The 13,411-nt window shown below is 36.5% G+C and overlaps 1 protein-coding gene across 1 annotated transcript in view; it reads right to left on the minus strand.

Moving 5' to 3' along the window:
- The window catches only part of LOC120086426 (chromatin structure-remodeling complex protein SYD), a 39,574-nt gene extending 26,733 nt beyond the window's left edge, over positions 1 to 12,841 (minus strand). The window contains 20 exon segments of the mRNA XM_039043072.1: positions 1,530 to 1,743; positions 1,816 to 1,988; positions 2,071 to 2,167; positions 2,390 to 2,446; positions 2,634 to 2,677; positions 2,753 to 2,935; positions 4,758 to 4,938; positions 5,094 to 5,279; positions 5,393 to 5,490; positions 6,437 to 6,711; positions 6,787 to 7,497; positions 7,583 to 7,647; positions 7,745 to 7,917; positions 10,384 to 10,556; positions 10,795 to 11,220; positions 11,357 to 11,472; positions 11,615 to 11,676; positions 11,769 to 11,891; positions 12,482 to 12,534; positions 12,722 to 12,841. Coding sequence (XP_038899000.1) covers positions 1,530 to 1,743; positions 1,816 to 1,988; positions 2,071 to 2,167; positions 2,390 to 2,446; positions 2,634 to 2,677; positions 2,753 to 2,935; positions 4,758 to 4,938; positions 5,094 to 5,279; positions 5,393 to 5,490; positions 6,437 to 6,711; positions 6,787 to 7,497; positions 7,583 to 7,647; positions 7,745 to 7,917; positions 10,384 to 10,556; positions 10,795 to 11,220; positions 11,357 to 11,472; positions 11,615 to 11,676; positions 11,769 to 11,873 — 3,339 coding nt within the window. The 5' untranslated portion in view covers positions 11,874 to 11,891; positions 12,482 to 12,534; positions 12,722 to 12,841.
- Positions 12,842 to 13,411: the final 570 nt, after the last annotated feature.

The raw sequence follows: 13,411 nt of genomic DNA on the forward strand, positions 1-13,411 counted from the left end.
CGACAGAGCGTCCTCCTTGCAATCACACACACAAACAACTAAATTAGCCCAGAAAGGACGGAAAGTAAACCTTTTACCCACTCTCTTCACCAAAGACTCCTCAATCAGGAACCAATTCAACTTATTCCTCTATCTTTCCACCAAACTTGCAGTTGGGAGATCAAAAGAAAAATCACAAACCCAATCGGAAAAGACCTCCTTGTCCCCCGTCACGAAGTTTTGAACCACGGACAAAACACTCACAACTTTTTCCTTCCCTTTTTACTTAGTCATAGCTTTGACAAAGTTCACGGTCCCTTCGGCAGCCCCCTCTTCCTATTTACAAGCACTGAAGAAGGTGAGGACAATAACCCAATGAGCTCACCCGCAATCGAAATCCACCCTCTTTCCCTAGGCCCTTCTGGAATAAGCAAACGAGTTTTTCTCCCTTTGAAGGATTCCAAGGAAACCACCACATAACAACCCGTCGAGTTGGAAAGAACTTGGAAGAAGATGATCGCTGAATTTAACCTTCTTATCCGCCAAAACCCATCTGAAGACCTTGCAACCGACACTAACTTAAAGCAATCTCGGACCCAAGCAACAGATCCCAACTCCAAAACTATTTTACTCACCCTCGACCCTCTCTATTCTTCAATGGAAACCTATCTTCCATTAAGTCTCGTAGAACAAAGATTATCCTATCTATCACCACCCTCCCCATGGAACTCACATCATAGAGAGGATTTTAGAGAGAGGAGAGAGAAAAAAACCCGTCTCGATTCATTACTTTCTCAGGTTTGAATGAAATAATGGAACCAAAGCCAAACCTAATGAAGTTTGGATAAAGAGAATGAGTTCAGGCTATTATTTACAGCTTCGAAGGAAGTATACCTCAAAAACCTGGTGAAGCTGGCACTGAAACGGGCAAAGTATCTCCATGGAATATTGAGTAAGGCCCTTTACCATAGATAACCCTTTTTTAATTTAATAAGAATGATACCGTTGATATCAGTGAAAATGTTTCAAATTATAATAGATTTGAAATGAATTGCCCTTATTTTGACCATTTAAACTTTGAAAAAAGGAAACCAAAAGTTCTTTCAAATTCTGTTTGTATTTTTCTGCAGAAACAGAACTTTCTAGAGGAAGATGGTGTTAATTTATAAACTTAAAAGGAAGGTAAATATAATTTATATATCTGGACTTGTAAATTTTAAGTTCTCATTGATCAAAGATATAACAATAAGACGCACGCTTTTTTTTTTTTAATCCCCAGTAATATCCCAGCACAAATTTAAAATACATTAGTTTCAAGTCTATCCATTCTACACAACATTATGATTTTATATTGTTTGCAGTCTTTAATATCATGTCAAAATCATTTCTCATATTTCCATTGACACCGAGGGAGGGAAAAGGCTTGGGTTCAGTTGCTCGTGACCTAAATATAATTAACTCAATAAACAGCCGTACAATGTTCATGCAAATCAGATTAAAGGAATCGCTTCTATGCCGTAAAAGAGGAGAGCATTAACAACGACTGTAACCTGCAGTGGTGTTCCAGTCAAGAGTAATCTATGAGAACTCTGATAGTGCTTCAGATCAGCATTCAACTTGCATGAAGCATTCTTTATGCGATGGCCTTCATCAATTATGATATAGTGCCAATGAATCTTGCTCAGTTTTGGCCTATCATGCTTGTTCATCAGATATTCGTATGTGGTCAGAAGTACATTGAATTTCTGATGAACAATTCTTTCTCTGCAATGATGATCTGGTCAGTTTCTGGATTACCCAACAAGGATTATAGAAAAAAACATAGGAAACCATTACTTGAATAATCTACGCCGCTCTTCTGGAGGTCCAGAATACACAATTTTAAGCACACTAGGGGCCCAGAAGTTTATCTCTGACTCCCATCCGGGTAAAACTGATGATGGCACAACCACCAAAAAGGGACCTCGATCATTCTTAGTCTCCATCAAATAACAGATTAGGGAAATTACCTGGAAGTTACCCTGTTAGTAACAATGAACGTACAGAAGCTAGATCTAGGCTCATATAACGAAGCTTAGGAGGGTACGGTACCTGAACAGTTTTTCCAAGCCCCATTTCATCAGCAAGAATTCCATTCAAATGGTTGTTATACAATGAAACAAGCCACCGAAGGCCATTCATCTGATACCTAAAATTTTTATTGCCACATTAACAACAAATTCAGAATGGTTTAAGCACTGGCTTTTATTGCTCTTACCAGTATCATGAACTTCGAAAATCAAAGACCTAAAGTGTGAGAAGATATTGCCAGAGGCCCAGAAATAGGCTTCACTCCATACAACACACAAAATTTATACAAATCAAAGATAAAATTTAAAAGAATAGGATGATAGGAAAACATGACACTCACTCTCTCAACTTTCCTCCCTGAAGACAAGAAGGCTGCTCGCCTATGCTTTCCTTAACACTGTAAAAGGCAAATTAATAATAACTTGTTAATGGGAGTTATCAACTTGAATCCTCGAGACAACAAAAGATTCTATCAAGAAAGACAAAATGCAAACTATGCAGTATATGATCAAAATTTCAAAGCAGTGGCCAAAATTTGTTATGGGGTGGGATAAGGGAAGAAGAAAACATGAAATGTCACTCACCTATGAGCCATCATGTAGTACTTCTCGTTACTTTCTAAATAATGCTGTCAGAAGAAAGCCAGTGTAATCAGTGAATTAAACAAAAACTGATGTAGGAAAGTGAGCAGAGAACCACTTGCCTTTGCCTGATCGCTTTCATCTTCATTTTCAATCGCAGTTTCACTCTTTTCAGCAACATTCACAGCTCCTCCATCATCCATATCGCTTGCCATGGACTTTGCCTCTTGTAGCTTGGATCCAAGCTTTTGAAGATATTTCTCAGTCTCCTTGAGAAGTTGCTTAACACGATCTGATTTTGCATCCTAGTACAAGAAGTGAAATGTCAGTGTAAGAAAAATAAAATCTACAACATGATTCGATTTTGCATCAACGGAGAAAATTTTGAATTTTCTTCAGCCCTTTTTTATCACGATTAAATCCAAAACTAACCTAAAGATAATTAGATGTTGACTTGAACCTCTTAGCCCTACACTTGTGCCTGATTTAAGTTCAGTTCCCAACTTCCCACAAATTTTGAGGTCTGATTTTTTTTTATATGTCAGATGGATAATTATTGTATGTAGTAAATAAATGTGATAATTTTTAATTTTTTTTAAAGAAACAAGAAACTGTATTAATCACAAAAGAACAATCTAAGGGCATAGAGAGACGAAAAGCCCCTCCCCCAAAAGAACTAGAGCAACAAAGCCTCCCAATTGAGGAGAATTTGAGCAAGACTGTCGTCACAGAGGAAAACCTTTTGTCTACGAGTCCAAGAAAGGGAAGTAATTTATACAAGGTTACAAGAGCCCAAGCCACACACACCCATAGAATTCTTGCTTTACCTTTAAAGCGCCAGTGCCACCCACTTAGAGCTTCCAAAAGCCAACTATCCATCTCCTCCAGAAGACAGATTTACCTTTAAAGTGCCACCCACTTACCTTTTTTTTTAATATTGAAGTTCCATATCACATTAATCAACAGAATTTTGAGCTTATAACTAGTTTCCATGAGCTTAAGAAAAGCTTAACGGGTGGAGAATACTCCCGAATTTTCCAAGGACCAATAGGCTCTATCAATATCCCCCAATCCAATTGTACCAGTCCTCGAAACAAGACCAATCCAACTATCTTTATATAGTGAACATAAATCAATTAATGGGTGGGGGGAACTTCGTACATAATAGTTCTATTCGGTACAATTTAAGTAATTTATTAGAGACTTAAAATAATGAATCGGTAAAAATCCAAATCAGATTTTAAAAACTCTATTCCCGATATGTTTATTCTCAGCACACATGGAATCCATGCCGGCACAAGTCGAATTACAAAAATATCTTCATTCCTAAACACCCTACTCTCTCATGAGCTTCCTATTCCCTAGGCATCTCATCGTCATGTAGACCTTTATCCAGATGACTCCCTACAGATTTAATTTTAAAGAGTTTAAAATAACCACAATCTTTTAAAAAAAGAAACTTAAAACTTTCATTATTAAAGGGGAGATACTATGGAGATGAGCTATCCCCAACAAGCCAAGGGGACTACAACAAGGCTGCGGAATTGGCATGAACTTGACAAAAGGTGTAAGTGTTATTTTAAATTTAAAAAAAAAAAAAAAAAACAAACAAACAAACAAAAACCCACAAATATGACCGCAAGAACAATGACCGGATTATAATTATCTCTAATTTACTGTTAAGATGATTGTTTTCTGATTAATCATAAAATTTGTATAAAGAGTAGTTACAATACAAATATAAGAAAATTTTCAATAAATATCAATTAATAGTACTTTTAATGTTTTCATTTATATCGAAAATTATTCTTCAAATGATTTTTTTTCCTTCTTTATTTAATAAGAAACCAAACTTTCTTTGAAAAACATGAAAGAATATACAAGGACATTACAACAACATTAGCCCTACAAAAGAAGTGCACTTAAAGAAAGGGACTTCATCCCAAAAGAATCAAACCAAGTTGATAATTACTCTTGAAATGATTAGTTAAAATTTCAAATAGCACAAGCTTTTAGCTACTTATAAATTATAGACTTAGATCACAAGTAATGCATGGTTAAAATGCTTATCAGAATAAATAGCATGAAGAAGAATGATTACTAATAATCAACAAAGAGAAGACAAACCTGCACCATTCGAAGATACCCCTCTACATCATTGATCTTCAAAAGATTGATCTTCTCACGCTGGATTCTGTCAATCTTCTCACGATGAATTCGTTCCTTCCTTTTGTGGAACTCCTTGACATACTTATTGAAACCCTTCCACCTCTCTCTCTTAACTTTAAATACGTCATCAAGTCTTTCCCTAGAAAACAAAAAAGATTTAATGGACAATCAGCAAAATATGTACAACTTTAACTTCGATCCACCAGAATGTATTTATCATTGATGGAATTAGGACAAATGAGGTTTTATTTAAAGAAAGTATAGACAAATCTCCATTAGATGGGCACCACATACTTGTGAACTTCTATCTCACCAAAGAATTCCTTTTGCCTCTCCCGAATTCTCTTTTGCCTCTCCTCCTTCATTCTCTGCTCAAATTTTTCAAGTTGTTTAATCCTCCTACCATGTTTATGCTTCTTGAAAGATTTCAATCTATCCATCTCAGTTGAAATTGGTTTGAAGAAATCATTGAGAAAATCACTGCCAAGATTTTCCAAATTCATCAAAAGATTAGTAAACGAAGACACAGTAGCACAAAAACTCTCATCGGAAACTAGAGGACTGCTCAGGAGAGAGACTTAGAGAGATATTACTTCCTGAGGCGGCGCTGAAGCTGCAGAAGTTGAAGCTTTTTCAATTCTATAACACTTCTAGTTTTTGCAGATATATCTTCTGACGAGCTGACGGTATCCTGCAAAGGAAAATGATACCCAAGGAAACAAACCAAATGTCCTAGATCAATATCAATGAAAAAACAAACTGCAAGTTCCAACAAGATCCCAGGGGCATTACCTACAGGCCAATTTGGCACCAAAACAATGAATTGGTCTTTGCTTCTAAAAATAATTCGAAGAAAAAATTGGAATACACACTTGACTAAAAAAATGTGAAAGATTCAGTTCAATTCTTTTTCTTCTTTTTCTTGAGCCATACGAGAAGTGGAGTTAACAACTCCACTCTCCCAAGTTCTACTCCAAACATGCCCCAATTACTTTCTAGTATAAATTGATTTTAACTACTTTGAGTTATTATTTATTAATAATTAATTATATATTATTTTCATTAAATCTACAATTTCAATCATTTTTCCATAAGAAAAACCTATCAAACAAACACAAAAATTTAACTCCAGATATTAATCATCTTCATCTAAACACAAACACTTATTATCCTGGGTATTTAAAATTCTAGGTTTTTACACCACTTACGTCATCGACTGAGATTGGAAGGTGCTTGTGTGATTCCTTTTGGTTTGGGGAGGGAACTCCTTGTCCCGTTCACATTCAACTTGTAAAGTGGTTTTTTTCAAATGAATTGGTAGTTGTTTCTCCTAAAAATAAAATTTAAAAATCCTAGGATTTTAACTCCCATACATTTAATTTAGTATGGACCCATCATATAATATCCAAAACCCAAACAAGCCATTAGGGGTTACTTTGAATTTCGGTCTCTTCTTTTGCTACCTCCTCTGTAACATTTCACCATACCAACTACAAGTTTTCTGTTCTTTTCTATAGAAAAATAGAACGGCAGTTGACTCTTGATCTGATATAAGTTTACTTGTTATTATAAAAATAATAATAATAAGTCAAAAGAAGTTGGAAATAGAGAGTGAAAAAGTGAGGTTGCACACAAACCTTTAACCGATCAAAACAAGTGGCAATACGTTTCTCAGTTTTTTGTTGTTTCAGTAACCAATTTTGCTCATTCAGGAGTTTCTTCTTCTGCCGATCCATTATCCATTTCTCTGACATGGTGTACTTTGGAGACATTGGCAAATCAGATGGCACTGACTTACCATCATCTTCTTGTTCCAGAGTATTTAGGCTGACATTTTTCCCTTCGTCAATAGATGCCACTTTTTGCACCTCTGTGATGCATCTGGATTCAGATTCTGGCACATGCATATCATCTACAATGAAAATCCATGACATTCAATAAGAACCATTCAACTCATGTGAGTTACAGTTCTGCAAAAAGAACTCACCATGAGATGCAAGATTTGGGATCACACTTGCATCTCTAGAAGGCATTACAGCATGGTACTGATCATATGTCCCAGAGATAGGTTTCCACCGTTCTCCCATTGAAAAAGAAGACTGACTATCAATATGTTGACTCCCTAAACCACTGTTGTTCCGAACAACGTGCAACTGAGCAGATACATCATTCTTCCTATCAACTACCAGCTCATGCTGACTAGCAAAGGCTGGTAGACTTCCCCTAGAAACCTCATTTGTGCTGCCAATTCCAGTCCAGCTAACTGTTTCAGGGTTTAGAGGCTTGCTCATACCCATGGCAGCAGGGGCTTGAAGATTGCTATTCTCCAAATCCTCAACAGGATTATTTGCAGTTAAAATCCCCCTTGCACTTGAAAAGTTAGGCGGGTGTGATCCAGAGCTCAAGCATGTTTGAGAAGCTGCTTTTTCCCGCATAACTTCAGCCTCTGTCTTTCTTACTTCTGCTTGAACAGAATAATCAGAAGGTGTACCCTTTTTATCCTCCACTCTCTTATTATCTACATCTTTCATGGGGTCAGCCTCAAAAATTCTTCCAGCAGATATGGCGCCTGGGGCCACCATACCTGTTTCCCTTGCAGCATCCAATTTTCCTGATGGCATCATGACTTCAGTAGAACTTCTGGCCTCGTTAAAAGATTGAGCAATACCTCTAGGATCAACATCTTTGCGAAGCCCCTCTACATTAGCATTTCAGTTACTTGATGAGAAACTAGTGTAATATAGTAATAAATATATATATATACATAAAAAATGGAGGTCTACCTTCTTTAGGAAAATTATTCCCGAGGGCAATTTCAAGATGCAGTTTCTTTGGCATTAAACCATTTCTGAACAAAAAAACGAAACATAAAATTCAAAACAACCTACTAGAACAAATAATTATATTATTCTAGCTCACATTGTAGATTTAGAAGAATAGGCAACCTGAAGGCTAAAAACACGAGGCACTGTGCCCTAAGTTGCTTCAATTGTTGTTCCTTGAAAGGTAAACGAGATTGGGATGAGGTAGGAACCTGAGAAACAGGAAGCTTTCCTGCTTCTCTAGAAACTGGGTTGCGTAACATACTCATTTCTGGTGCACTGTTCCGCCATGTACCCTGTTAAGAACATGTCCACAAGTAAATATCAAATTATACATTAAAAAGTCTTGGTATTGTTCCCAAATAAAAGATTTACAAAGTCGAAGTAGTGGCTGTACTTTACAGTGCACAAATTTTGTTTCAGTGAGGCTTGTTTTTCTTTTCTTTTCTTTTCTTTATATATATATATATATATAAATTAATTAATTAAAAAAAAAAAGAAGAAGAAAAAGAAGAATAACTGAGCTTCCATTGAGGAAAAAAAGGAAAGAAAAAAGGGCACACAAAAAAGAACCTCACAAAAAGGAAGGCAACCTACAAAAAAGGGCCTCCAAGGAGGCATGTAGCATGTGGAAATGTGCTAGCAACAATGAGGGAGCAGGAGCACTTGGCTTCAACTAAACAAAATATCGAGGTCTTTAAAGTTCTATTATCTATTTTGCAAACTAATATTTTAAACCTGTTTTTTTTTTTTAGAAACAAAACTTTCATGGAGAAAAAAATGAAAGAATACAAGGGTATACAAAATCCAAACCCGGATTTTGAGTCTTTTAGGATCATTATGGCTAGATAGAAACTCATGCATATTCTCAGATGCTAACCAGGATTTTGAGTCTTTTACATCATCGATTAATATTTTAGTTCACTTGGTGTAAAGTGGTTGCACCTTTTTGTAATTATGGTTCAAAATTCTCTTATAGCTCATTGGAAAGTTTATAACCTATTGGGTAGATACACATTTAAAAAAATAAGAACACTTCTGATATCTTCATCTAATAGAATTAGAGAGCTTGCAAATATCACTCAGAATCTGCTGCTCATCTCTTTATGCATTGTCCTTTCGCTTTGCGTCTTTGGCATATATTGATGCAAGATTTTCGTTGGTCAGTGGTTTTTCTCATAATTTGCTTCATAATCTTGCTTCTCTGTTAGTTGGTCATCCTTTTCATGGTACAAAGAAGACCCTTTGGTTGGCTTTCATACATGCTTTCTTCTGTACTTTGTGGGGCGAGCGAAACAAATGTCTTTTCAGAGATCTTTCTTCCAGTTTTGATCAATTTTTTTATTTGGTTCTTTCTGCTGCTTTGTATTGGTGCAAATCTAAGCAAACTTTTGACCATTTGAGTCTTTCTTATTTAGTTTCCAATTGGAAATCCTTTCTGTGATCACCTTTAGGTGCTTGGAGATCTCCCCGATCTCCCCTTAATTTCATTTATTCAATGAAATGTTTCTTCTCAAAAAAAGAAGAAAAGAAAAGAAAAGACTTAGAGAGCTCGCAAAGGGGTGATGAAGTTATGAATAAGGCCACCAAACACTGAAAACCAGCCAATAGCTACTTCAAATCTTCCGAAGAAAACTGAGAACCCAATCCCATCACCAATCAATAAAAAATCTTTTAAAACCAACCACAAGGCAACCTCTAAACTCTTCAAGTAGATTGATTGAAAAATATAGTGAATATGAGTTCCACCTGTGAGTTCAAATGTTGACATTTCTTCACTCTTCCCCTTTTGTAATTATGGCTTAAGCTCCCTTATATCCATTGGAATCTATTTTGTAATCCTTTTGTGATTTCATTTATATCAATGAAATTTTCTGTTTCCTACTGTCAAAAATATATATAATACCCGAGAAGTTTAAAGAAGAATATTTTCCCTCCAAAATGATTAAGCTCTTGGCTTACAGGGATCGCACCACCTAGGATTGAACACAAAGGAGGCAAGTTTTAGATCAAGTCCGCAGGGTTGATATTTTCTATCATAACCAATCAAACCTAGAGGAGAATGTAAGGCATATTCCACAAAATAGTAATATTCAAGAATACAAGAAGCAAGACCTGCAAAAGATCGTGAGTCAATTCAAGAGGACTACAATCTCCCACAAACGACCGCAGAGACCCTTTTCCATAACTAACTACAGAACACCTTGGCTCACCAACAGACTAACAAAAAGACCCACTCACTGACTAACCCAACAGACTGCTGCGCTGAGGTAAATCCCATCTGCCCATCCTAATGTAAGTCCTCCCAAAGAACTTGACTTGTTTCCATTACTGAAACCTTCCAAATATTAGCAAATAAAATTTCGACAAGGGCTAGTGGAACCATGGACGAAAGAAGTAAGGCGAGCAATAATGATTTAAGGAAAAGTTGCTAGTAGGTTAAAGAAGTGTGGTCATTACAGAAAATCTATCCAATACTGGAATCAACCCTACTATGTCACGTTCATAAGGTGTCTCACATTGGCAAATGCTACTCAATAGACAAATCAATTTTAAAAAACGAAAAACAGAAAAAGAATAACAAACAAAACCTATTTCATTAGGAGAAGCAAAAGAAGAACAAGGAGAACATCGATTGTTAGAAATACTTGAATATTTGTGCCTAGGTTTATGCTTCCATACAATGTAACACAAATGTTAGAAGGAAAAGAAAAGGAGATGAGACTCGAGAAACCAAAGTCATTGAGGAAACTATTATGCACCTGGATCATCTTCGTAGCATCAACTGATGATGTGCTAGACATAGGTAGTTCACTCTCCAAAACTTTTTCATTGGAGGTAGATGTCCCATCACCGCGGTTTACAGAATACAATTGAGGTTCAATAGGCTTTTCAGTAGCTTTCGTCAATCCATGCTTTGCCTGTTCAATATTGCCTGCACCATATGAAGAACCAGTCAGCTCTAAAAAATACTGGGAGATGGTAATAATATGACTTGGCAACATTATATGCTCCATAATTCATCCTATATGAACATAAAACTTCTTCACTACTGCTAAATAGGCCTAGATGGCCAAGCCACTACTAGCTTTCCAACAAACTTCTAAAAAAAGGAGAAATATTTAGAACCCAATAGACTATTGCTTAATCTTATTGAAATAAGAATAACATACCTCCCTTGACTAGATATGCCACAGGTTCAACCCTGTTCGTTTTTACATTCCTAGGATTAACCAGTGAGTTGCGTGTATCAAGTTGATGAGTATTGTCACTAGGTGGATCCACAACTGATGTATCCACCTTCTTCCTTTTCTTGCTGCCCTTTTTGCCATCCTTATCATTTAATTGTTTGTCCCAATTTACTGAATCATGCTTCTCTTGTGACTGTGAGTTGGCAGACCTTGAATCCAAACTAGATGGACTTTCTTGATCAAAAGATTGACCACTCCGATGGGTTGCAGAACCTGGATAATAATCGTGATCTGTACTACTTGGGCCAACAGGCGGCTTGCTTGAAGCAAGTGCGCCACTTTTGGACATCTCATTTCCAGATATACCCATTTTGGAATCTTTGGCAGTACCGACAACACTGGAAGAACCTGCAATTATTTCTATAATGATTTATTCCAAACAAAGAATAACATGTTCATTTGTAGACAAAAATGCAAACATTAACGTGTGCACTTGCAAACCAGATTCACTTATAAACAATCCCAAATAGTAATATCCTTGTACCCGCATACTGTGCAGTTGAAGAATCACCCATCTGAGTTCCACCAGTCAAAGGAAGGCGTGATGCCCTCAAAGCTTCAATATCAAGACCATGTTGGTTGATGACAGTCTCCATGGCCCTAAATAAGAGAAGTTCAGTTGGCAAAAAGGAAACAAATAGAAAAGAAAGCCAATTTGATAGTGGGAAATTACGATCAATAAAAAATTCAACAATTGTAAGGGGGAAAATAGTCACTAAACAATGGAACCGTTATTCTTTACCTCGAAATTACTTGATATGGCATGGAATGTTCTTTCCCACTTGATTTCATGTGTTGCAGTATCTGAAACTCACACAAGCATGAAATTATACATATGAAAATTTGTCATGCCATTAATTGAGTAGACGAAACAAAACTAAAAAATCCCTACACACCACGTAGAGTTTTGTAGCCAATTTTGCTGGCTCGTCTCTAGATTCTTGAATAAGTTTGTGCAGAAACTTTGCTGCTTCCAACTCAACATTTTGTGAAGATGCCATCTTGTCTAAGATAGCAACCTACAATGTGAAATTTTGATAAGTACAGCAACATATAAAAATACCAACTTTGTTAAATCACCGATTGACCCAAGAGCTTAAGTTGATAGGTGAAGGCAAATTAACACTCTCCCTACTGGACTTTTGAAAAGAAGACCCAACAAGTGAAAATCAATATTAATTTAGGAGGAAATAACATTGTAGATGTTTGAACACGGGACTACCTACTTTGATGCCATGTTAAATCACCGATTGATCCAGAAGTTTAAGCTGATAGGTGAAAGCAATTTAACAGATTTAACTTGAGCAAGGAGACACTAAAAATGACAAAGTAATCCTAAAATAAATACACTCCAGAGGACAAAGGGAAATGCACGCTCCGTCGAATGTTGTCCTGTTTTTCTCTTTTCTTCGTCCATGGAAACCAAATAACTAATGATAATTGAAAGGAAATAGGCTGCAATAGCATGAAGGTGAGACAAAAAGGGACAGGGCAAGCAAATGCTACTCATAACTATCCTCCAACACAACCATGGAAGATAATTGCATAAAACATTTCCAATAACAGCAACCCTAACACTGTAACTACAAGTAAATTACAATCCAACTACCTTTATCTATCCAGCTTAAGTTTCACCTGCGGCAATGAAACCCACAAATACAGCTGTAAAATTGAAGCATGTAAATTACATAATAAGCTGGAACAACGCTGTAGTTCTGAAAATTTTTAGTCGAAAAAACAGCACAAGGAAGAAAAATGTGTTGTATCAAGTGGGCAGTGAAGTCGGGAAATAAATTTGACAGAGTACAAAATTATCGTAGACGACTGAAGAAGAAAATGCATACAACACCTGAAACGAGATCGGCGAAGAAATTGGGAGCTGACGACGAACTACATGGAGAACTCTGGTTAGATTCTGAAGAAATTACCAAGCCCTCGAGAGGACGATGGAGCTGTGTTTACCACCTGCACGTATTAGGGAGATGGTCGTCAAAGCACGCTTCGCACGTAAGAAAAATCGGGTTTCGGCCCATTTATCGAAACGTCGTCGGTTTGGGCCGATAAGTAAAACCACTCATGCCGACATGTCGGACGCATGAACAATGGGCAGATTCGACATTGTCGAAAAAATTTTGTGGGCCGGTCGCTGATTTAGAGAGGAATTGTCGAGCCCGTGAAAATTGATTTCACTGTCGTTAGATTAGCCCATTTCAAGTATCTAAGAAAACGGGCCAGAAGTAGTTTGGTCCGTTGATGAGTTTTTCTCCATTCTTTAATTGAAGATTTTAGAGGAATTGAAATAGGACTAGTTGCATAAATGAAATTCAAACCTAAAATAATAGAATATGTAGTATAATGATAAAATAATTACATATATAAAATAAAAAATGATAAAAGACCAAAATGTCCACGTCCAGCCACCATTTTATGCGTTGCTTCCTAGTTTTCTCAAATTGAAAATCATCGCCGATAGTTACTATCAATGATAGTTTTCAATTTGAGAAGTATGCTATCGGTGGTTATCACCATAGCTACTATC

This window comes from Benincasa hispida, chromosome 1 (genome assembly GCF_009727055.1).
Source record: "Benincasa hispida cultivar B227 chromosome 1, ASM972705v1, whole genome shotgun sequence".
Taxonomy (NCBI): domain Eukaryota; kingdom Viridiplantae; phylum Streptophyta; class Magnoliopsida; order Cucurbitales; family Cucurbitaceae; genus Benincasa; species Benincasa hispida.